The sequence below is a fragment of the Hylobates moloch genome, unplaced genomic scaffold, assembly GCF_009828535.3.
Source record: "Hylobates moloch isolate HMO894 unplaced genomic scaffold, HMol_V3 SCAFFOLD_11, whole genome shotgun sequence".
Lineage (NCBI taxonomy): Eukaryota > Metazoa > Chordata > Mammalia > Primates > Hylobatidae > Hylobates > Hylobates moloch.
Window position 1 is genome coordinate 40555255 of NW_026652286.1, and position 24057 is coordinate 40579311.

Genomic DNA, 24057 nt, shown 5'->3' on the forward strand with positions numbered 1-24057 from the left:
GGAGAAATAGGGACACTTTTACACTGTTGGTGGGACTGTAAACTAGTTCAACCATTGTGGAAGTCAGTGTGGCGATTCCTCAGGGATCTAGAACTAGAAATACCATTTGACCCGGCCATCCCATTACTGGGTATATACCCAAAGGACTATAAATCATGCTGCTATAAAGACACATGCACACGTATGTTTATCGCAGCACTATTCACAATAGCAAAGAGTTGGAACCAACCCAAATGTCCAACAACGATAGACTGGATTAAGAAAATGTGGCACATATACACCATGGAATACTATGCAGCCATAAAAATGATGAGTTCGTGTCCTTTGTAGGGACATGGATGAAACTGGAAAACATCATTCTCAGTAAACTATCACAAGGACAAAAAACCAAACACCGCATGTTCTCACTCATAGGTGGGAATTGAACAATGAGAACTCATGGACACAGGAAGGGGAACATCACACTCCGGGGACTGTTGTGGGGTGGGGGGGGGGGGAGGGACAGCATTAGGAGATATACCTAATGCTAAATGACAAGTTAATGGGTACAGGAAATCAACATGGCACATGGATACATATGTAACAAACCTGCACGTTGTGCACATGTACCCTAAAACCTAAATTATAATTAAAAAAAAATAAAAAAAAATAAAAAATAAAAAGGCTTCTATTGGCTGGGCGCGGTGGCTCACGCTTGTAATCCCAGCACTTTGGGAGGCCGAGGCAGGCGGATTACGAGGTCAGGAGATCGAGACCACAGTGAAACCCCATCTCCACTAAAAATACAAAAAAAGTTAGCCGGGCGTGGTGGCGGGCGCCTGTGGTCCCAGCTACTCGGAGAGGCTGAGGCAGGAGAATAGAGTGAACCCGGGAGGCGGAGCTTGCAGTATCCAGCCTGGGGACAGAGTGAGATCCATCTCAAAAAAAAAAAAAAAAAAAAAAAAAAAAGGTTCTTTGAGGATTAATTGATCTCTAAATGGCATGCTGTGTCCCAAAGTCATGATCTTACTCACACCCTCAGTTCCCCTATAAGTATTATTTTCCTCATTTTGCAGATAAGAAAATTGAGACACCAAGAAGTTAGGTAATTCTCCCCAGATTATACAGCTATTAAGTGGTGAGGCAGTCTTTGAATTCAGTTTACATGGACTGCCCAGGATATGTGCTGCTCTTGTTTATTTAGGAAGTATTTAAATGTAGAACAAAAGCAGATTCAATGGTAAGAGACTCTAAGAGTCCAATTTATACATGAAGCTCTGACTTACCTTCTTATAGCTCAGCTTCTGCATTTTTTCTCTAAATATCTATACCTTATAGCTCATCCAAGAGCAAGCAGAGGCCGGGCGCGGTAGCTCACGCCTGTAATCCCAGCACTTTGGGAGGCCAAGGCAGGCAGATCATGAGGTCAGGAGATTGAGACCATCCTGGCTAACACGGTGAAACCCCATCTCTACTAAAAATACAAAAAATTAGTTGGGTATCGTGGCACGTGCCCGTAGTCCCAGCTACTTGGGAGGCTAAGGCAGGAGAATGGCATGAACCCAGGAGGCAGAGCTTGCAGTGAGCAGAGATAGTGCCACTGCACTCCAGCCTGGGTGACAGAGCGAGACTCCTTCTCAAAGAAAAAAAAAAAAAAAAAGCAGAATATTCTGAGGTCAGCAGTAGTTAAAATTCTATGTAGGACTGAAATCAGGGGCATCCATTCCTCCCTTGCCCCTCCAGGGAAATGCATGACTGGCAGGCCTGGGCCAGGGACCTGGGACACATCTGGGTACAATGTGTTGCTCTTGCTACAGACCCAACAGGATATAGGAGTGTTGCTTTTGAACCAAATAGCAATCCATTGTATACAGTCCAGCACTGGGTTGTGCATGTTCTAGCAATAACCCTAAAAATGTTAACTTCTGGGAGTGCAGTTTGTAGCAGATATGGTCCTCAGGTTAGGCACCTATCAGGATGAAAGAAAAATGCTACCTAAACTGACATCAAAAGTAGGCTTGGAGCCAAAATGTATATTGTATTATTTTATATTGAAAAAAGTGTTCTCTTTCTTTTCTCAAACTTCTATAACAATAAAATAGCTTTGTCATGACAGTTAGCATTCGCAGATGCAAGAAAAGAAAGGCTACTTCTCCAGCCAAATAATAGTGACTATTATGCTTCAGATTCCTTTATTTATGTAAGTCTTCCCTCTCCAAGTAGAAGCACAGTTCTTAGAGGCAGAGCCCTTTGCAGTCTTCCTTCGTCTTTCTCACTTTTAAATTTATTAGGCTTTGCAGTTACCTGCAAAAACTCTCCACATCTGATGACACTCTCTCCACATTATGTGTGTGTGTGTATATATGTGTGTGTGTGTGTGTGTGTGTGTGTGTGTATATATATATCTTGTGCATCTAAACATCAAAGTCAGTATCCTCTCATGGAAGCAGCTTTTCACGAGAAATTAATTTTAACTGATTCAATTCATCATCTAACAGTGGTTACCAAGGATACCAAATAGCCAAAGCCACTTGGCTCCAACTTGCTTGTTAAATCAGAAGATATTAACAGAAAGCTGTGAAGAATTATTGTTGTCTAAGTCATATGGCTAGAAACCATACCCCCTTTCAATGTCCCGAAGTCCTGAACTCAGTTCAAAACACTCATCTATAATAACCACTAAAAACATACAATTTTTTTTTCTAGAATTTGAAATTCACTGATTAGCACTTAGAAAAATGACCACTAATGGTTTTGCTTTAATTCACTTCCTGATGAAGCACTGAACTGAGAATGGCTACTGATTTGATCTTCTTATCAATCTGAAAGCAAACAATTCTCACTGCGGCAGTTAATTGAGCATTCAGGTAATCTAGCTGAATCTGTCCTAAATCAAACAGCCTGTAACAGCATTTATGAGCTGCATTTAACAGATGAGCCTAAAATGTGCCCTTGAGGGGAGAGAATTAAAATAATAGTGCCCCATACAAAAAAATGTACCCTCTTGCTAAAAGGTCAACATGGTTTTAAAATATATATATATATATAAGAATAAACATTGTCAATATGGTATTATTGTACATTTAAGGAGTTACCAAAGAATTGATACACTCTCTCCAAAAGGCACAGACAGTCAAATGTCTTACTAATTAATGTATTTCAGCAGTACACTTTAAGAATGTTAATTCTCTATCATTCATTGTTATTATTTTGTCCCACTTCGTGGTTTGTCTTGCTGATAATGAACTTTGCAAAATAAAAACGTTTCTGCTGTTGTGCTTTTCAAAATCTGTCAACCTTGTCTTTTATGGTTTTTGGCTTTAGGGTCATGCTAAGGAAGGCTTCACCTACTACAAAGATCACAGACACGGGTAGTTGCCACCCCATATCTGTTTTCCCCTTTTCCAAAATAACAGAACTTAAATCGCATTTGAAGTGACAATATATCAAGCTAAAAGACTACATTTCTCAAAGTTCTTGTAGCTAGGGATGGCAATATGACTAAATTTTGATCAAAGAGATGAAAGCACAAGTATAGAGTGGGACTTCGAGAAAGGTTACTCTAAAAGAGTAGACTCAGGTCAAAAGTGAGGTTTTTGTCTTTCTCAGGGATGCAAATGTAAGTGTTGGCATTCCAGCAGCCACATAAGCCCATGATGTGACTTTGAATTTGAAGTCATGCACTAAAGAAGGCAAATATAGAAAGACAGAGGGAACCTGAATCTTAAGACTACCTAGAGCCTCTCAGACCTGGGCAGACTACTCCTAGGTCTCTTTACATGAAAGAATTTTAAAAATTTACCTCTGTGTCTAACCTGCTGTTATTGTTCTGCTGTCATCTATACAGTATTCTGATTATAAAATGATTATCACATAATTTCCTTTGGAATTTTAGCAGTTATATTTGTAAAATTTAAACCACATGAAAAATTTCGGAAGCAGGCATATAATGTTTTTCCCAAATAGTTACTCAATTATCTCAACCCCATTTGCTGAATAGCCCATTTCCCACCCCCCTGAACTGATTTGAAATGCCATCTTTACCAGATACTATATTGCCATGTCACAATAGCACAAAATTGGAAACAAGCCAAATGTCCATCAGCTGGTAAATGAATAAATAAAATGAAATACATCCATCTAATGGACTACTAATCAGTAATAAAAAGAAAAGAACTAATGACACGTGCTATGATATAGCCAGGCCTCAAAAACATTATGCTGAGCGAAGGAACCCAGTCATAGAAGACATCGCATATTGTATGATTCCATTTATATGAAATGTCTAGAACAGTCACATTAATAGAGACAGAAAGTAGATTAGTAGTCTCCTGAGGCAGGGATTAACAGAGAACGGATATGAGGAATCTTCCTGGAATGTTGAAAAGGTTCTAAAACTGATTTATAGTGATGCTTGCACAACTTCATACATTTACTAAAAAATAATTCCATTGTACACTTTCAGGGTGAATTCTACAATATGTAAAACATGTCTCAATAAGGTTATATTTTTAAAATAAGGGAATGACTGGAGATAGAGGAAAATGTGTAAAGTTTGTGACTTATTTTGCATACATCGTCAAAAGTTAAAATAATTATATATATAAAACAACAACAAAAAAACCTATTAGTGCAATACTAGGCTTCCTAGTGCTTTACCATTCCTGTAGTCTTAAACCCTCACCAGGTTACCGTACATCATTATTTTTAATACAAAGCTGTATTTGTTTTACTATTATTTATAATATATTTATGTGCTTAACTGAGATTGGTATCAAGATTTTTTTACTATTATCTTTGTCAGATTTGATATTAGTGTGATACTAGCCTCACAAAGTAAATTAGGATGCCTTCCATATTTTTTCTATGCCACAGTATAGTTTTTACAGTATATGAATTGTTAAACCTTTCTAGAGGACAATTTGATAATTTTATATCAAAATATTTAATGTGCATAAGCCTAGCAATTCCACTTCTGCTAAAAGTATTAACAGTAATTGTTAATGGAAGTGCTGATGACCTTTAATTCTTTGCTCACTGCAAACGTTTGTTGCAATGACAACTTAAAACAAATTTGTAATGACTATTTGTGGTTCCGACAAACAGGAGGGCTGATGTAGTCCTTAATATTTTGTTAAACTTGACCTATAAAGATATTTAGGCCTATACCTTTTTACACAGAAAGTTCTTTGACTACCTTTCAATTTCTTCTAAATATTTTTATACTCACTCTGAGATGTTTATGCCTTCCACTCAATTTGTATTTCTACATCATTGGCATGTATGACATTTTCTTGTGCTTTCTATTGTCTTCTATATCTGTTATTAAATCCTCTTTCTTATTCTTTTTGCTTTATATTTGTGTTTTCTCATTTTTTCCTTGATCAGAATAGCACAATATTTATTTATTATTTATTTCAGAAAGACACACCTGGGTTTTATTTACTAACACTGCTTCTTTGGGATTTTTCACTTTCTAATTCAGTAATTTCTTCTTTTGGTTTTATTGATGCTTTGCTCTTATTTTTTTTCTTCTTTTGATTTGCTTTACTTTTCTATTTTTAGGCTCTTAAATTCAATGCATTTTTTTTCTATTGCTGTATTTATTTGCTATTAACAACTTAGAATTAGAAATTGCCATCTGAATATAGCTTTGGTTATACTCCATTGTATTCTCAATGTCTATAATTTCAGTGTCCATTTCTGATTTTTTTAAACTCAAGAGATCTCTGAAAGAGTTCAATTTTTAAGTGTTTAGAGTTTTGGTATTGTTGTTACTTCTTAATCACTCATTGATTATTTTATGGTCAGTAAATGTGACCCATGCAATTTTTACCTGTTGGAATTAACTTTTCCTTTTTATTGTCTTGTCTAAAAAATTAATCATGTGCTTATTAATTTTTTAAAATGTTTTGTGAACATGATTTTTCTTTATGATTTTAACTATATAACTTCTATCCTCTATGTATTTATTTTGTCTATTTGATGTATTCTATTATTAGTGAAGTATTGTAGTCTCCAACATAATTCTAATTTTTCTAATTTGTAAAGTGATAGCAAACTTGGTTTTATATATTTACATATTGCTTCGTTAATGAAAAGTAAAAGTTTATTACTTCTAAGTCTTTATAGTTTATTGTGCTATTTAGGAACCTAAAATAAGTCTCACTTAATGACGTATATTGTATTCAGCATGTTTTTTATAGGAATGTTAATTTAATTAGCATGAGGTTTTGGAAAAAGAGAAGATTAAAAACAATATAAATCAGTAGAAAAATATTTTACTATATTTAATGAAACTATTTCCTAAACATTTAAGGAATCAAGTACTACAAAGCTAACTCTGATCCTCTTCTGACAATCCCCCATGTTCTAATTGCATCATTAAGGCCACTATTTACTACTCCCTTTTCCCCAGGAGGTTCCCTGGGTCAAATCTGATGATTGTCTATAGCACTATGGGACACCACTGCAAACCCTAAGACATCACATTTTACTATAGAGGCATATGAAGTAGAGCTCCTGTTCTGTTAATCTGCCCAATTTAACTTCCCAGTTCCCACATACTGAGGCACTGGGAAGGCAGATGTGATTGAATTACTGAAGTACAAGATAATACAAAAATTAAAAGATAAAAAAAGAAGACAATGTAATCGAAAAGAGCTGCAGTTTTAATCTTTATCAGTGTGCAGAGTGGATCCTCTCTAACTGAACCTGTGGGGATTAGATTTTCCCCCAGAGAAGCCTACAGTAATCCATACATAAATGGCCTCTAAAGCGGTGTGGAGTTAGAGTCAATGAATGTTCCTACCAAAGGCATCTGGAAGAAAAATAAGAAACACTTTGGGGGATTTTCTAGTTCTCTTTGTAGATTCCCTCTGAAATAGATTCCATAAGATGATGAATCTGAGTTCCCTCAAAATTAAACTAATACACACAAAGTACTTTAAAAGCCCCAGAAGAAGGATGACCTATAAATTTGGGATATTACAGTTATATTAAATCTAAAGTAGCAGTCACGGTGGAACAGATTAAAGAAGAGCAAGCAGCACTGTTTTCTCATTCCCTCTGAAATAATTTGGGAAGCCTTCAGAGCTAGCTCAGCTATGCCAGCAATTGACATCCATATTATCTGAAAAAATAAGAATGGAAATATGTTTAAGTTGGGATCCTCTGAATCCCAAGTTAAAAGTGATTCTAATGTGGCCTCCTCATTCTTGTCCAGCTTCTTTCTCTGTTTCACAGGTTTTTCTGACAAGAAATAAGCATATTGGCTAGGATGATTTATAGCCTACAGGAATCAAGCAACCATGTTATTCTCTAACCTCATGGCCTAGTTAGATTTCACAGGGTTTATGTACCGTATGGTTATCCTAAAATAAGAACAAATGATAATCATATTACTTACCTAGCGATAAAGAAGACCATGATTTTACTCAGGGCTAGGACACTACAGTTACATCCTACAGCTAAATTTTCTACAGAATTTATTAGTAATTGTGCCAATAGTAGCTGTACTTACGAATAATTTGAGATAATTCACTGTGGTTAAAAAAAAAAGAATCCATGATAGATAGTAAACACATTTTTGAGTTTGGGTTTCCTTGCCTAATATTTTATAAAAGTTTTACATGGACAGTTTGAGCACTTATTTTGACCAAGGGGCTGTAAAAAGTAATTGTAAACCACGAAGGCCGTAAGTGCATGTCATTTGCAACCCTAGATGTGTAGAGGTATTTTAGGTGTCACCCCTGAAGGCTGATTTAGTCAATCTTGGGACAGGGCAGTTGTGTCTTCAAAAGTTCCTTAACTGATTTTGATGCATACCTGGAACTGGGAACTACTTTACAAAAATCTTTGAGTTGCAAGGGGCCTTGATATTCAATCGTTTTTCACCTTCCTTATTTCCAGTAACTTCTTCCCGGTTTTCCGCCAGTCAACTGCCCTGGACATCTGCATGAGATGTCATACACATCCCAAACTTCATGTGTTTAAAATCAATCTCATTATTTTCCCACAAAATGTGCTTGACTTCCTGTGGTAAACCTAGTAAATTATAAGCACATCTTTCCAGGCACATACGCAAAAAAATTGGGAATCAGGATCTCTCTATTTCATATGATTGTACCAACTATTTTATCTCTTAAATATCTCTTAAGGCATCTCTTCTGTCTTAAAATATTCCTTCAACACTTCTGCTTAAGTAAAAATTAACAGTTTACTGCCTGCTGCTGTTTTCTTTAAAAAATACCCAGCTTTAAATCTCATACTGTCTGACCACACCACTACACCACAACCACCCATGCTTGTTGCAGACATCTATAATTCCTCGGGTTGCTTCCCCCACATTCCTGGGGGAGCCCAATTGCTGGCTTACTGTCACTCTTTCCAAAACTACTTTTGTCGTAATTCTCAGCAAAGCCAATATCCATGTCGATAACACTTCCAAAACCCTGGGCCTGTAGTTCTTTGAGCTCCTGTCTTCAATCATTTGTCCCCCTCTCCCCATCATGCCTCTCATGATCATGTCCTGGACCTGGTCATGTCAACAGTTGTAGCTCCTCCAGAATCTTGATTTCAAACATCTCACTCTCTGTCTCCCTTCTCCTCACTGCATTCTCAACAAGCATTCCACCCCTCCAGGACCTACAATCCGTTAATCCTACCATGTCTTCACTATCCCTAATCCTTTTACATATCTGCTTTTCTCTCCTTACTCGGATGAAATTTCAGAATCAATCATTCCAATCTATTCTACATACCCTCAACTCTTTTGCCACTCTTTCCTCATTCTCATACACACAACCCCGGCTTAAACACCAATTTCCCTCTCTTCCATGCCTGCACAAAAAGAGTTGAACATGGAAGAAAAACACAAACCTATGCTGATGGAAATCACTTTAAATTCATGATTGCCAACTTCAAGCAGGCGCTTAGTATTGCCTGGCAATCACACTTCCTTCCCTAATCTATTTGCTCTTCCACTCTCCTAGACATTTCTAGCTCTCTTATTTTCAAATTGCCATTACTTCCTAACCATCACCTTATAACCCCTTATAACCTTATATACACTCTCCCATTCACTGTGCCTTCCTAGATAATTTCGTAACCATCTCAGCTTATAACCTTGTTGCTTCCTATTTCACCAAGAATAGAAGAGCAATCAGAAGGCAAACTTCTGCAAGATTCCCAAACCACATCTGCCCACCTGTGCCCATATATTCTGCCCTGACTTCATGACAATAAACAAACTGTTGTTGAAAAACCCGCCTACTCAGCCTACTCAGCACATCACTCCAGCAGTTCAATACTCTACATCATTTTTCCCTCTCTCCAGCATACAAACATATAGTTATTTTGTCTTTCCTTTAAAAGCCATCCTTTGAGTCAGTTTCTCCTCTCCTTTCCCTTCACAAAATAATTCCAAAAAATGGCTTATACTCTTTCCTCTCAATTTCTCTCCTCTCATTCTCTTTTAAAAAGACTCTAATTAGACTTTCACCAATTCCACTCAGGCACCACTCCCAAAATCATTCGGTTCAAGGTCACCAATTAGCCTCCATGTTATTAAATGCAATGGTCAGCTCTTGGTTGTCATCTTACTTGATCTATCAGCTGCATTTAACTCAGAGGATCCTTCCTTCCACCTAGGAATACTTTCTTTTTTTTTTTTTATTATACTTTAGGTTTTAGGGTACATGTGCACAATGTGCAGGTTTGTTACATATGTATCCATGTGCCATGTTGATTTCCTGCACCCATTAGCTCGTCATTTAGCATTAGGTATATCTCCTAATGCTGTCCCTCCCCCCTCCCCCCACCCCACAACAGTCCCCGGAGTGTAATGTTCCCCTTCCTGTGTCCATGAGTTCTCATTGTTCAATTCCCACCTATGAGTGAGAACATGCGGTGTTTGGTTTTTTGTCCTTGCGATAGTTTACTGAGAATGATGTTTTCCAGTTTCATCCATGTCCCTACAAAGGACACGAACTCATCATTTTTTATGGCTGCATAGTATTCCATGGTGTATATGTGCCACATTTTCTTAATCCAGTCTATTGTTGTTGGAATACTTTCTTAATTTCCAAGCCACCATGTTCTTGATTTTTCTCCATGTTACTTTCTGGTCCTTCTCAGTCTCCTTACTGGTTCCTGCACAGTTCTCTGACTTCTAACCAGTTGTTTGACTTCTTTTCTATTTTTATTCACCCCTTGGTAAGTGTGAAGGTCTGAATGTTTGTGTCCTCCCCAAATTCGTATGTTGAAACCTAATCCCTAGTATGATAATGCCAAGAGCTGGGGCCTTTGGGGAGGTGACTAGACTATGAGAGCAGAGCCCCCATGAATGGGATTAATGCCCTTATGAAAGAAACCCCTTCACCATGTGAGGACACAGAGAGAAGGTGCTGTCTACGAGGAACAGGCCCTCACCTGACACTGCATCTGCCAGCTCCTTGCTCTTGGACTTTCTAGCCTCCAGAACTGTGAGAAATAAATGTCTGTTGTTCATAAGCTGCCCAGCTTATGGTAATTTTGCTAGGGCAGTGCAAATGGACTAAGACAGTAAGCTCATCTAGATTTTTTGGCATTAAATATCATCTATGTGCCTGTGGTGCCTAAATGCCTACATGGAACTTTTGGGAAATGTACCCAACTTCTCAACCAAGGATATCATTTTAGCAATCCTCCCCTCTTTATCCTATATCATGATTTTTTTGTTCTGTACTAGTCATTCCCTTCACCTTGGTGCTGTTAAGTCTCCTAACTTACAAATAAATAAATAAATACAACCCTTGATCTCACTTCCCTCACTAGCAACTACTATGCCATTTATTTGCTCTTGTCAGCAGAAAAACTTAAAAGAATATTCTGTCTTCACTGCCCCAATTCCTCTCCCTTCAATCTCTCTTACAGCCATGCCAATCAGGCTCTTGTTCCCACCTCTCTATCAAAAATGCTTGTCAGCATTACTTCCAATGACCCCTGCATCACTACCTGCAATGGTGAGTACTCAGTCTTCATTCTGCTTGACCTAACAGTAGCACTTGACACAGCTGCTTATTCCTTCTTATTTGATCACCTTCTTCTTCATCCTGGGTTCCAGGTCAACACTCTTTCTTGGATTTTCTCTTTCATTTCTAGTCCCTCTTCATTAATCTTCCTTTGTGGTTCCTCAAGTTCTCTCTAGCCTCTTACTGTTGGACAGTTCCAGAACTTAGTGCGGGTCCTCTTCACTCCCCCATTCACTGTGCCTTCCTAGATAATTTCAGCCAGACCCATATCACATACATGCTGATGACTCCCATGTTTATACCTTCAGCCTAGCCATCTTTCCCAAACTCCAGGCTCATATATCCAGCCGCCTAGTCTGTACTGTATCCCCACTGGGCTCACTAATAAGCATTTCCAATATCCCACATCAAGAACTGAGCTGCTGGTCATTCCCCTCAAACTTACTTCTCCTACAACTCTATTCTCCTAGCTGCTCAGGCCACAGTCTTGGTCTTGACTCCTCTCTGTCTTTCACACTCAATATCCATCTATTAGTAAATGTTGTCATCTCCACCTTCCAGCTGCCCAGAATCTGACCACCTCCTACTATCTCCACTGCTATCACTCTGGTCCAAGCCACCACCATCTTTCACCTACATGATTACAACAGCCTTATAACTCCTCTCCCTAACTTCAACCTTACCCTCCTATAGTCTGTTTTCTATGTGCTAGTCAGAGTGATCCTTTCTCTTCCTAAGTCAGATGTTATCTCTCTTCTGATAAAACTTGCTAATGGCTTCCTATCTTACTGCAAGTAAAAGTCACTTTTTTAAAAAAATCGCTTATAGAGGCCTATAATCAGTCTGCCGTCACCTCTCTGACCTCATCTACTACTACTCTCCTTTTTGCCAACCTCACTACAGTCATACTAACCCTTGGCTAATACCTGAACATGTCAAGCATGCTCCTGCCCTGAGACCTTTGTACCCGCTGCTCTCCTGCCTGGAATGCTCTTCCCCCTGCTACGTGCGTATCTTGCTCCCACATTTCCTTCTGACCTTTACTCATTTGTCAACTTATCAATGATGCCAGTTTAGTCTTTATGTCTTGATGTCTTTCCATGCCTTGTTTTTTCCCTTAGCACTTACTACTATCTAACATACAATATAATTTATATACATATTATCATTTTCCCAAAATGTAAGTTTCATGAGGGCAAACTTTTAATTTTCTGTTTGATTCCCTACTGTATGTACAATACTGTGTCTAGGTATCTACATTTGTACATACCTAGGATACAGCCTGGTACTTAGTAGATGCTCAATAAACATATCATGAGCAAATAACTGGCATCTCCAACTATAACCTCTCCAATCAATTTTTATCCTGTCTCCAGAATACCTGATTAAGGGATAAAACTCACCTGAATTTTCAGCGTAAACTCTTTTAATGGTTCTGCAGTGCTACAGCTGATACAAACTAAGATGTCTTCAATAGGCAGGCATGTCCCAAAAATGTGATAAGCAAAGTGTACATGTATGCGGTGGGGACGAGGAGGCAGATATTAGAAATGGACATCCTGTGACCCACTTAAGGGCATTCAATTCAACTATTTTTTAAAATTGTGCCTGTTAATTGGCAGCCCCTGTACACAGAATAAAGAACTATCTCTACAGCATGGTTTGGTGGGCACTAGGCAGGCCTGCCATGCGTATTCCCTCTTAGGCCCTATAACTTCAGAGAAAACAGACTGTGCACATCCACAGACTGGATAGTTACAATGCAGCTGAACACACTGCTTTTTCACTATTAAATAACCAGGCAAGGAAGCAAGATGTCACTGTTGGCATAGTCAGGAATTATATCTGGAATCCAGATGTTTGAACCAGATGACTAAACTTGCTAAAGGCAGTATTTACAACTATTCAAGGTAATTACAGTTGGGTTTCAGGGTGACATGTTGGGGATCTAAAATGGGTTAACTTCCATTCATTGATTCCAATCTGTTAGGACCTTACCTTGGACAGAAAGAACATATTTGCCAGTAACCTGAGTATATTTTCCATAAGGAACCAGGAAGACTTGAGAAGCTGCATTCATGGAACTGAAATCTCCTGGTGTGCTTTGCTTTGGGCTTATCATATAAATTGTACTTCTTTCAAGATTTCTGCATCAGAGCGCTGCAGTCAGTCCTCAGTGGGATTTTGGCAATGGCATACAGGGGCTTTCGTGATCTGATCTGACCATTTTTTACTAGAGCAGATCCATCTCTCAACATTGCCAACACACACTCAACTTACTGTTACCCAAGATCCATCCTCTTCTGTGTTAGGACCTTTGTAAATTCCTAGAATGCTCTTCCCACCAACTAGTTCCAGGCAAACTCTTCTGCCCAAGAATAGACTTCTGTAGGAAGCCTCTGCAGATCCACTCAAGTCAGCTAATTACTTCTCTCCTCTTTTTTCTGTACTGTATCCAGTAGATATCTCCCTTCTTGATTTTATTAATTGCCATTATTGTTTTATGTCAATTCCATACAGGCAGTAAGCATGTCTAATGTATCTTTGAATGACAGATGCCCAACCTTGTACATAGCACTTAAGGGGCCCTCAATAAATGTTTTTGGAATTTAACTTAATTATAACTAGAAAAGATTGATCAATTCAATGTGGTTAAGTAAGAGCTACATAAGGGTAGGGTGGGGTAGGTTGGAGTGGGAAAGAAAACATAAAGAAAAAGAGATTCAAATTATAGCAACTTTTTCATATTTCATATAAATAAATGCAGGATTTTGCATTGGAAAAGAGTGTTACAACGAATCCCTATTTATTGAAGCACCCCTGAAATTTCAAAAGACACTTTAATGTAATGGGTTGATTATAGTCAGACAACCTGAGTTCATTCACTATACAATATTCCTTCTGTGAGCTAATTTGACAGAATATTTACATTCTAATTAATGGAAATTGGTAGAAAAAACATTAAGATTCTCAAAAAAAAACTGGTACATGATAGAGAACATGGTAGAGAACACAAAAAATTCACATAAGAGTAAATATAAGAAGGTTCAAAACAAAAAATATTCAGTCCTACCAACAAAAAAACACAAATTGAAACAACTAGGCAGCTATTTAAACCACATTAAATTAGCAACCTTTTGTTCACATTATACACCTAATGCTAGCGGATTTACTGTTGACATGTAGCAGGGCTAACTAACATAGATCTACCAGAAAGCAATTAGGGCTCACTGTTTATAATTTATCATGAAAAAATTTTCCCAAAAGGAAACAGGGGACTATAAATACAAGACATTATTCACACTAAAAAAAAATTACAAGCTAGAATAGCCTCAAAAGAATGGTTAAATAAAAAAGGTATACCCATTCTTGGAATATACATAGTCATCACAATAATAATAATAATTACGTAATAATAAGTGTTAACAATGGGAAAATTATAATAATAGAAATAATGGCTAGTATTTATTGAGCATTTACTATGTGTAATTACTATGAGCATACACCAGGTACCATGGTATTTCCCATGCATTGTGAGATAGGTACTAGTATAGGGTTGTCAGCATCACAAATAAAAATATAGGATGCCCAGTTCTACTTCAATTTCAGATAAACAACAGATGATTGTTTTGTATAATTATGTTCCATGCAATATTACCCGTTGTTTATCTGAAATTCAAATTGAACTGGCAGCCTGTATTTTATCTGGATAACTAGTAACCCAGATACTAGTAATACATTTTACCGATGAGAAAATGAGGACACAGAAGTTAAATAACTTGTCCAGGAACACACAGCTAATAGGAGGTAATAAAATGCTAAGTTTACAAAAAAGGAGAAAGTAAATTTAGCCTACAAATAATTACAAATGGTAAAACATATACATGTTTGTGGACCACCGCTGAAAGGAAACATGGGAGGTGATACTACCAACAACATGAATTTATTGATCATTTATTTGAGCATTTACTCTGGGCACAATGTTACAGCAATCTTCCACTCCCATTTTATAGATGAATGAAATGAAGAGTGAAATACTTTACTCAAGGTCACTAAGGTAGTAAGTGCGGTCAGATTCTAACTCCAAAGTCCTTGCTTATTCCACTTTGTCATCTTGATGTCCTGGAAGATTTTTTTTTCTTTCAGGTACAGTTCTATCAATGTTGATTTAAAGTTTTTGTGTGATAAAATACATGTGCAAGGACATATGAAGATTTCAAAGAGATCTGCAAAGCCTAGTCCTCAGGGTTTGATGTGGTCTAAAGCCCTTCCTAGAGCCCACCAAATGAAACATTTGAAAGAAAAAGAAGTCGTGATGCACATTTATTGCTCCAAGATTGCAGTGAAAACTGAATACTTCTCCACAAATGGTGATTTTATTCAACTTCATTCAGAAAATAGAAATACATACTCCATACTTGTCCTTTTAAAAGTGAGACTGCTCCCCTATTTATGCCTCTCACTAAGCTCCTCCACTTTCTCTATACACTTTGGAGTGTGAACTTGTTAGTTCCCTCAAGTCAACCTGTTAGGAAGAGATTATGAATGTTTTTAAGTCAACCATATGGGAAATTGCACTTGCAGCACAAACATAAAAGTGCCTCAGTGCTTTTTCAATGAAAGCAACATCTATGCTCTATACATAATAGAAAATTTTAGGATGATTTCCTTCAGGTGTCAGTTTAATTTTTCCTTGAGAGTTTATCCCACATCAAAAAGTTTGTGCTTTTGATTGTTTATTTTGAAAGAGGCAGCTGGCCATAGGGCTGCCTGTGATGCCTTTACTACAATTTGCTTTTGTTTTCCCCTCTTGATAATTACCTCATGACTAAATCACTCACTGGTTCATGTAGAGGAGTCCCGCAGAGATGAAAACACACTTGTTTAAATAAAATATTTATGAAGGAGCCCTAAAATGTCACCGAAGTAAATGCAAATTAGATCTTCACATATTGTGCATCCAATATGCCACTCATTCCTTAGAAGACTCTTTTTCCTGATTGCAATTAACATTAATTTAAAAAAATTAATCCCATTGTGCATAATCACACTAAGGTCTATTCATAAACATCCAGTGTTTCAAGACTGATTCTGTTTTGACTATCTTAGAAAAATTTGAATCAAGGCTAATATTTAATCTTGATGATTATTTTGGAGATTTTTTTCATAGAAACTATATTTATTATTTTACATGTACATTTTCTAATAAGTGACTTCATTATAATTTAACATAGGGTGACATTTGTGAAGGTTCTATATTCTGACCTTTTAATGACACTCTATTTAGACAAGATTTTTCTTGATTTGTTTGTTTTTTCCCCTCTCAGATTGGTGGACATAATAGAGCCTTATGATGTGTTCAATGAGCCCTCAAAAGAAAAATTTAGGATAATGTTGTAAAAAGAAAGTTAAGAATCAGTTGATATGGGTACTAGCTGTACAGAGTAACAGTCAAGGTTCCTGGTTTTTGAGACTATCTTTCCTAATTTTGCAAGAAACAAATGTGAGCTGAGCTGAGAAGGGTTAGGTGGATGCATTCTTTGCCCAATGGTCTCAAAGGTTGTTCTCTACTTGGCTGCACCTTAGATTCAATAGATGAACTTTAAAAATACTGATACCAGGCCCATTTCCCAGAGATTGTGATTTAAAACTGGTCTAGGGTGCAGCCCAGTCATTGGTAGTTTTTGTTGTTGTTGTTGTTTGTTTTATCTTTGTTTGTTTGTTCCAGCTCCCTAAGTATTCCTAATGTGCAGCCAAAGTTGAAAACCATGATCTAGAAAAAGCTTTCCTTGAATAGAGTAATATTTACATGGAGAGAAGAATCACTAATCATGAGTCTTAAGGCTCCGCTTCACACTCTGACCTGCTGAACCTTTTCTAGACCTTGGGTACAGACACAGAGAACATGCAGAAAAATCTCCAGAATATGGAGTTGGAATGTGAATGGAAAACCAGTATCCTGGATAACAGAATTCATAATCAAAAATACTAAGCTGAATCTTTACAACTACATAGAATGTGACCTACACTTAGGGATTAAATCCATCATACAAGTACAGAAGAGAGAAAGTAGGTCTAAGGGTGGCTCTTATGAAAAACACCTAGAAAATTTTCATTGACAATAACTCCTCAGTTTTCAGTACATGTGATGTGACTACCTAAGAAGCTACTTTGACTTAGACCCAATTCTTCTTTTAAATGGACTCCATGGCCCTGGGCTGGTTTACTTCTCTGGACTTCAGTTTACTCATATATATCAATCACTTTTAGCCATGGTTCTTGAACTTCAATGTGTCTACAACTCTCACCTGAGGATCCTATTAATATACAGATTCATATTCAGTGGGTCTGGGACATAACTGAGATTCTCCAATTCCAACAAGCTCCCAGAAGCTGCTGCTGCTGCTGGAACACAGATAAGTGCTTAAAAGACTTGTGAGGACTAGTGAAATGACCTACATAAAGTGCTTGGCACAGACATGGTTGGCACCCTACAGAAGAAAACACTTAAAAAGAAAATGATAAAACCATGTTTAAGACCTAGACATTACATGATCCAATCCTCCTTTCTGTTCCTTGGAAAGAGTGGATCTAGAGAAGTTAGGATAGTTTACTTCCTAATAGCCAAAGGTGTATGATGGAGAAGAGAGATAAGACTAATGCTTTTTGACCAAAAAACGTATAATCAAGATCCATGGGTAGAAATTTAAGAGCCCTTTTAATTACCTACAAGGAAAACCTTCTAACAATACATGCTGTTCTACAACCAATTAATCTTTTTGACAGCTAAGTCTCCAGTTAAAAAATACGAGCATAGAGCAACTGACGTTAAAGAGGATACTCATACCTCAGGTCACTGTTCAACTGTAAAACAGCTTAGCTATCTAAAGAGGCATCACACACTTAATGTGTTACAAAAAGTTAAAATAAAATAAAAAATAAACCTCATGATTTCCCTCCTCACCCCTACCTTCTTCCTGAAGACTTCTACTTGTACATGGAATTTTTTAGGTCAAAAAGCCTTTGAAGCATCCTTAATTGCCCTTCTCTCACCTTTCACATCTCTTCCTTCAATAAATACTTGTGGCTGTACCTGCAAATTGTGTTCATAATCCAATTACTTCTCATCACCTCCATTACCACTATCCCTGTTGAAGTCACTATCACCTCTGTCTGGATTTCTGAAATAGCTTCCTAAGAGGTTTCTCTGACTTCACCTTTGCTCTTCAACATAGCAGTCAAAGTGTTGTCACTTCTCTGCTCAGCACCTTCTAATGGCTTCCTATCTCATTCAGAGTAAAAACCAAAGTCTTTATAATGGTTTACAAGACTCTGCATGATCCACCCTCTCTAACTTGACCATATGTCTTATCACTCTCCATCTCTTTCACACCTCTCCAGCCACCTCTGAAGTCACCATTTCTAGAATCATATCAATAATGCTACCACCTCAGGGCCTTTGCGCTTGCTGTTCCCTCTGCCTTAAAGGCTACTCTCTGAGGCCTGCAAGTTTATGTCCCACATCATTAACATATAAAACACCAAAAGGCAACCAACAGAGCATTCTAATTGCTTTCTATGGACAAAAGTGCTCACACTCAGCACTTTCCTTTCCACAAGTTGGTACAGATGACAGACTAGGTGAGGCACTTCAGTTCCAATTGTGACTTAGGCTTACTTTTTTAAATCATAATTGCATCAAGTCCTCTGTGAACACCAAGTCTGGGAAATCTGGGTGCGGTACTCCCCCAACAGGGCACTATAACTACCTGGACAAAAAAGAACCTTTCTGATGGCTCAGGCCTGCTGGTCTGCGCCCTAGTCTTTCCACACCTCTGAAAAAATGAGTAAATTTCCTAGATGCCGGGTCACTCTGCTGTCCACAGGAAATTATATATATTTTCTCCTTTTATAACCAAAGTCCTTAGTTGAGCTTGAGAAAACCTAGCTATCACAGGGTGGCCGTGAATGGACAATAACAGAGAAAGCTGGGACATGGCATTCAGGTGGATTCCTTTCCAGAAAAAGAAGTCATCCATTTACAGAGATGACTCTCTCTAGGAACCCATGTCTCAGGGCTGCTGTGCATGGTTGTTCTGGTTCACACTATCAATAGCAGGGACATTATTCACACGATGTTGTGTGGTGCAGTTTTTCTAGCTACTCAGCTTTTAGGGTTCAGAGATTAAAGCCACTCTTGCTTCAGAGGGATGAAGACAAATGCATCTGATGTAAGAATTAATGTCGGCAAGGCAAGGAAGGAGGGAAATGAAGGGAGATTTGGAGATGAAGGGAGAAGTGTCCTGAAGGAGAGGGTGCACTTTGGATGTAATCTTTGGCCTCATTTCCTCTCACCTTGCACTCGAACCCCCCGCACCGCCGCCCTCATGAGCTGGCTACTTTCCAACACAAACCAAAGAGCCGGAGGGGCATGGGGCTACTTCAAAACCCTTGTGTCCTAGTTTAAGAAAGCAGAGCACTGCTCTCAGGAACTCAGAGCAGCAAGGTCGACTCCTATCTCTAGCTATTCCTCCGCCAAGGAATCAGATTTCCTCTTGTAAGAAGTCTTAGTGACTCTTTCTCAGGGGTTGCCTGGTGTAGGGGTTGAAGAGAACCTGAGAACACAGGATCCAGCTCCTGGATTAAAAGGAGCAGAGGCAGAAAACTGGCCAAAAAGATGTGATTCAGAGATAGGCCCCATCCATCTTCTCTTGTAAAGCCAAAGACAACTGCTTATGTGGGATAACACGGAGAACTCGTGGCCTGGTCACAGGCAAGGAAGTGAGATGTTTCAATATTAATACTTGCTTTGGGCAAAGCATGCAAAATAACTGTCTTGCTTCTGCTGCTTAAGGACGAACTTCCCCAACTTAAGACATCTTCCTGGGACTCCAGCTTGTGAGATAAGGGACTGTGGTTTATTCAGCACATCACATCCAGCAATGATGTGCACATAGGCTGGACATTAAACCTCCCTGGAAACCACTGGGATCAGTATTTCTCTACCTAATTATCCACTTTGAAGTAATATATCAATGATCATTCAATAAACTTAATTAATATAACCACTGTCAATGGAAAACAATATTTTTTCTTTTTCAATAGGAAAAAAGCCTCTAGTAGGGAAAATCTGATATAAACTTTAAAATTTTAGCAGATGACTTCACCCCACACACCCATCTTGAATATATCAAGGATATGCTATTTAAGTCTGGCTCAGTGTGACACTCTTTATAAATCAAATAATTCTTTAATTTATCTTTTGGATAAATGGATTTTTATATAATAAATTGGTTTCAAGTCATACATCATAATTTGCAAGGCAATAGCTCATTTCCAATATTTATACATAGCAATATCAAAAGAAAGGCCATTTTCTCATCCCATTTTTAACAATCCAACCACAATATGCTGTTTTGGTAAGTACTTAGTTTGGGAGAATATTCGAGAAAACTATTTCTCCAGGTGAGAAACATCTCAAGCAAACATCGGAAGGAATGCGTTTTCCAGTAGCCAGTAATGGATGAGACGACCTGGGAGACCCAGGGACCTCAGGAAAAGCAAATGGCTCCAATAATACTCCCTCCTCTAACCTTAATTGGTCAAATGCCAAAATAAATGAACTTTCCAAAGTTAAGAGCTTTGCAACTTTCACTAGGAATAACTACAGGTGCACAAGCCAGGACCGACGAGTCTACGGACCCCATTGTGGCCGGCGGTAGTCGCTGGTCGAGCCTAGCGCCCAGGCCCAGGTCACCTCCACGCCGTGCGACCCGCCGGGAACGAGTTCAGGCCCGTCTGCCCAAGACCAGAAGCACCGTCTCCCCGGCCCAACGCCGGATCGCGTCCCGCCCTTCTCACCCCAGACCAAGGAAAGGAACTAGACGCTTGGGAGAAAGAATGAGCAGCACCCGGTGGGATTCGGCCCCAGCCCGGGGCCGTCTCCAACTCCCAACTTCCCAGAGTTTCCTACGGCCTCGTCCCCCTTCCCACGGCTCCGAGGCCGCCGCGGCCTCCCCTCTCTCTGAGTGCAGATAGCCCGGGAAGTGGAGAGCGTAGCTCGGAGCTAGGGAGCCGCCCCCAGGAGCCTTGGCGAAGGGAGCGCAGGTGGCGGGCGTGGTCCCTCCAACCCTGCCCTAGCCGACCCGGAGTCGGCCTCCGTGCAGTAGCCACCGCCCGGGTCCCCGCCTGGTTACAGCATCAGGCCACAGTGCGCTGGTTCTTGATCACTCTCCTGGCTCGGTGGCCGCCCCCCGCCCTCTCCCAGTCCGCGTCGTTCTTCTGCCTCAGGCCCCGGTGCGGCCCCAAGTCCCAGCCCAGGGCCCTTAGGTCCCTCCAGGCGGCGGTGGCGGCACTCACCTGGGTCGCGGAGCCGGGGTCTGGCACGGTCCCGCAGGTGGTAAATGAAATCCTGGCAGCTGTCGTGCTCCAGGGCCCCACGGACACAGAGCTCGGCCAGCAGCTGCAGCGCATGGTGACAGAGCGCGTCCCTGGCCCCGGGCATCGCCCCCCCGCATCCTCGGACCGCGCCGGGCAGGCGGGCGCAGGAGACAGCCCTCCGCCTGCCACCTCAGAGCCGCCGCCTCCGGGCCGTCCGCGCTCACCGCCAGGGACCAGCCGGGAAACGGTCCGAGCCCGAGCCCGAGCCCCAGACCCAGCCAGCCCGGCCTCCCACCGGTTGCATGCAGCTCTTCGCCAGCCGGTCGGTCAGGCTTTCTCTCTCTCCCGCCCGGTCCCTCCGTCCCTCCCCCGACACCGAGGAGAGGCGGTGCCGCACATCCCAGAGCGCCTCTCTGCTTGCGCTCCGCCTGCTACTCGCGGCCGCCGGGGGGCGGGGCCAGGTCAGGAGTGCGCGCCGCAGGGTAGGATCGCAGCGGCCCCAGACTGGGGACCTGGGGTACTCCCCGGCTCCTGGCCGAGCGCGAGACTTGGCTTGGGACCTCGCGCCCAGAGCGGCCGCGCCCTGGCTTGGGGAGTGTGAGCGAGTGCGCGCTCCGGGCGTTTTCGCTACTCCACCCCTCATCCCTGATGCAAACCAAACACCCACTCCCACCACCCTGAGTGTGTCCAAAGCACGTTCTTGGATGCCTAGTGCAAAGGTTAGAATCTGGGCACACCCGCCAGATGCGCAGAACCGAGTCCCTGCTTCGAACTTGGAAAGAGCCGCCTGGGTTTGAACCACGGGCCTGTGGGTGTCAGATTCCCAAATGCAGGGTTTGGGTCCAAGATTCGCCAACAAAGGAAGGATTTCCCAAGCACAGGCCCTTTTCGACCACTGTGGTGATTTGGAGAAGGTTGAGGCTCTAGGTCAGAACTAAGATCAAATAAATAAACGACTCCTGGGAAAGACCCCAAGGCTTACCTGGGCTTCGTAGGTCCCAGTTAGTTTTCTGAGCAACCGTTTGGAAATCCAAACATTGCCAAAGTGTCTCAGCACCCAAAGTGGAGTATCACAGAATCTTGGAGAGTTGGAAGGAACCTCAGGGCACCTCTCACCCACCCATCTTTTCAGCCTTTCAAGCAATAAAGCCTAGAAATAATCACGAAGTACTCTGTGTGTGTGTGTGTGTGTGTGTGTGTGTGTGTGTCACTGTGCCACAGCCTTTTAGGTACATAATCTCATTTAATTCTGTACATAGCCCAACGAGGTCTGTGTAATTGTTATCCTCATTTTACCAATGAAAAACTGGGGGCTGGGGACTCACAAAGGTGTTACTTGCTCAAATTCATACATGATGAAGGTAGCTTTGATTTTCTCTTTCTTTCTTTTTTTCTTTTTTCCTTCTTTTTCTTTTGTCTTTTTTGTAATACTGGTGTTCAGGCCCCCACTCTAGAGCAATTAGAGTAGGATCTCTAGAACTGGTAACTATGATTTTTAGCCATGAGGTTGTGCCGTCTCTACGGACATATCACAATTCATATTGCACAGAAAGATAATTTGGGATCCTATGGAATGCTCACGCAACAGGCAAGCTTTGAAATCCTGCTGTGAATGGTACTAGGGCTTCAGGGAACTTATATGGGAATAGCAGAGAAAATGCAAAGTTGTAAAGGTAAAGATGCCTCCAGAGAGTTGTGAAGAGACAAACAGAGGGAGGAGAAACCAGCTTTAAGGGAGCCTGTAGAGGAGATTGAGCAGATGCTGTTTCTTTAAAGGGGGGAACCGCTAGAGAAGGAGAAAAAGGCCATGAACAGAGAAGGTGACACCAGAGATAGTGTGATGCTGGGGGGAGGGGGGCAGGGGGGACATAGAGTAATGGTGAGAAGGTATGTGTGTTGAAGCAAGTAGAAATATTACACTAATGCCATTATGTCAGAAAGGTACTGAAAGCAACAAGTTCAGTTAAAAAATGACTTTGATAAACCAGGCAAGAGATGATGAAGGCCTAAACCAGGCCAAAGGCATTAGCTGATTGCTAGAAACATCCAAATTTGAAAAGGATTTCAGGTATTAAGTGACAAGATTGCAACCAATGGAATAAGAAAGAAGTGAAAGGCACAAATGTTTCAAAACGTTACCTGAGTCATATGTGCTCACACCCTAATAACACTTAGAAATGCAAGCCTAGAGTTTAGGAGAGAGGGAAGACTGGCAATCATCATTGGAAAGGTAGAAACTGAGTTGCCACATGGGATGGTTCCTTCAAGAAAGAAGAGTTGAAGAAATGAAAGAGGAGATTGGAAGGTAGCAATCAGAGAAGGAGGAAAGATTGTACAGAGGGGAGTCATAGTGATCACGGGAGGAGGAGTGTTTGGTAGAGGAATGAGCAACAACATCAGCTGTAAACTTTCAAATATAGTTTAAAGAGAAAAAACTAAAAAGTGTCCTTTGGATAAAGCAGGTAGTAAGACATTCGAGATTTAGACAGACTAGTTACTATGCAACCAACCTTGTGCAAGTTAACATTTTTGTGCCTAGGGTTTCTCATCTTATCTTAAAGATAACGTGTATCTTTGGACTGTTACAAAGATTACATAAAGCAATATATTTAAGTGCTTGTAATAGTGCTGCCACATAGTATGGGCTCAACCAATATGTGTTTTTGTTGTTTCTGTTATGTTTCTA

General features: G+C 40.2%; 1 protein-coding gene across 4 annotated transcripts in view; it reads right to left on the bottom strand.

Annotated features, from left to right (window-relative positions):
- The window catches only part of SYT9 (synaptotagmin 9), a 245014-nt gene extending 223236 nt beyond the window's left edge, over positions 1-21778 (bottom strand). For 3 of the 4 annotated variants that reach the window (XR_004250244.2, XM_058446330.1, XM_032166705.2), the window contains exon 1: positions 21351-21743. Coding sequence is in view for 3 of the 4 variants with exons in the window: in XM_058446330.1 (XP_058302313.1) it covers positions 21351-21495 (145 nt within the window). In the remaining variant the exon portion in view is untranslated. Of the gene's footprint in view, positions 1-21350 lie in introns of all 4 variants that reach the window. The other variant, XM_032166704.2, reaches the window with a different exon arrangement.
- Between the last annotated feature and the right edge of the window lie 2279 nt (positions 21779-24057).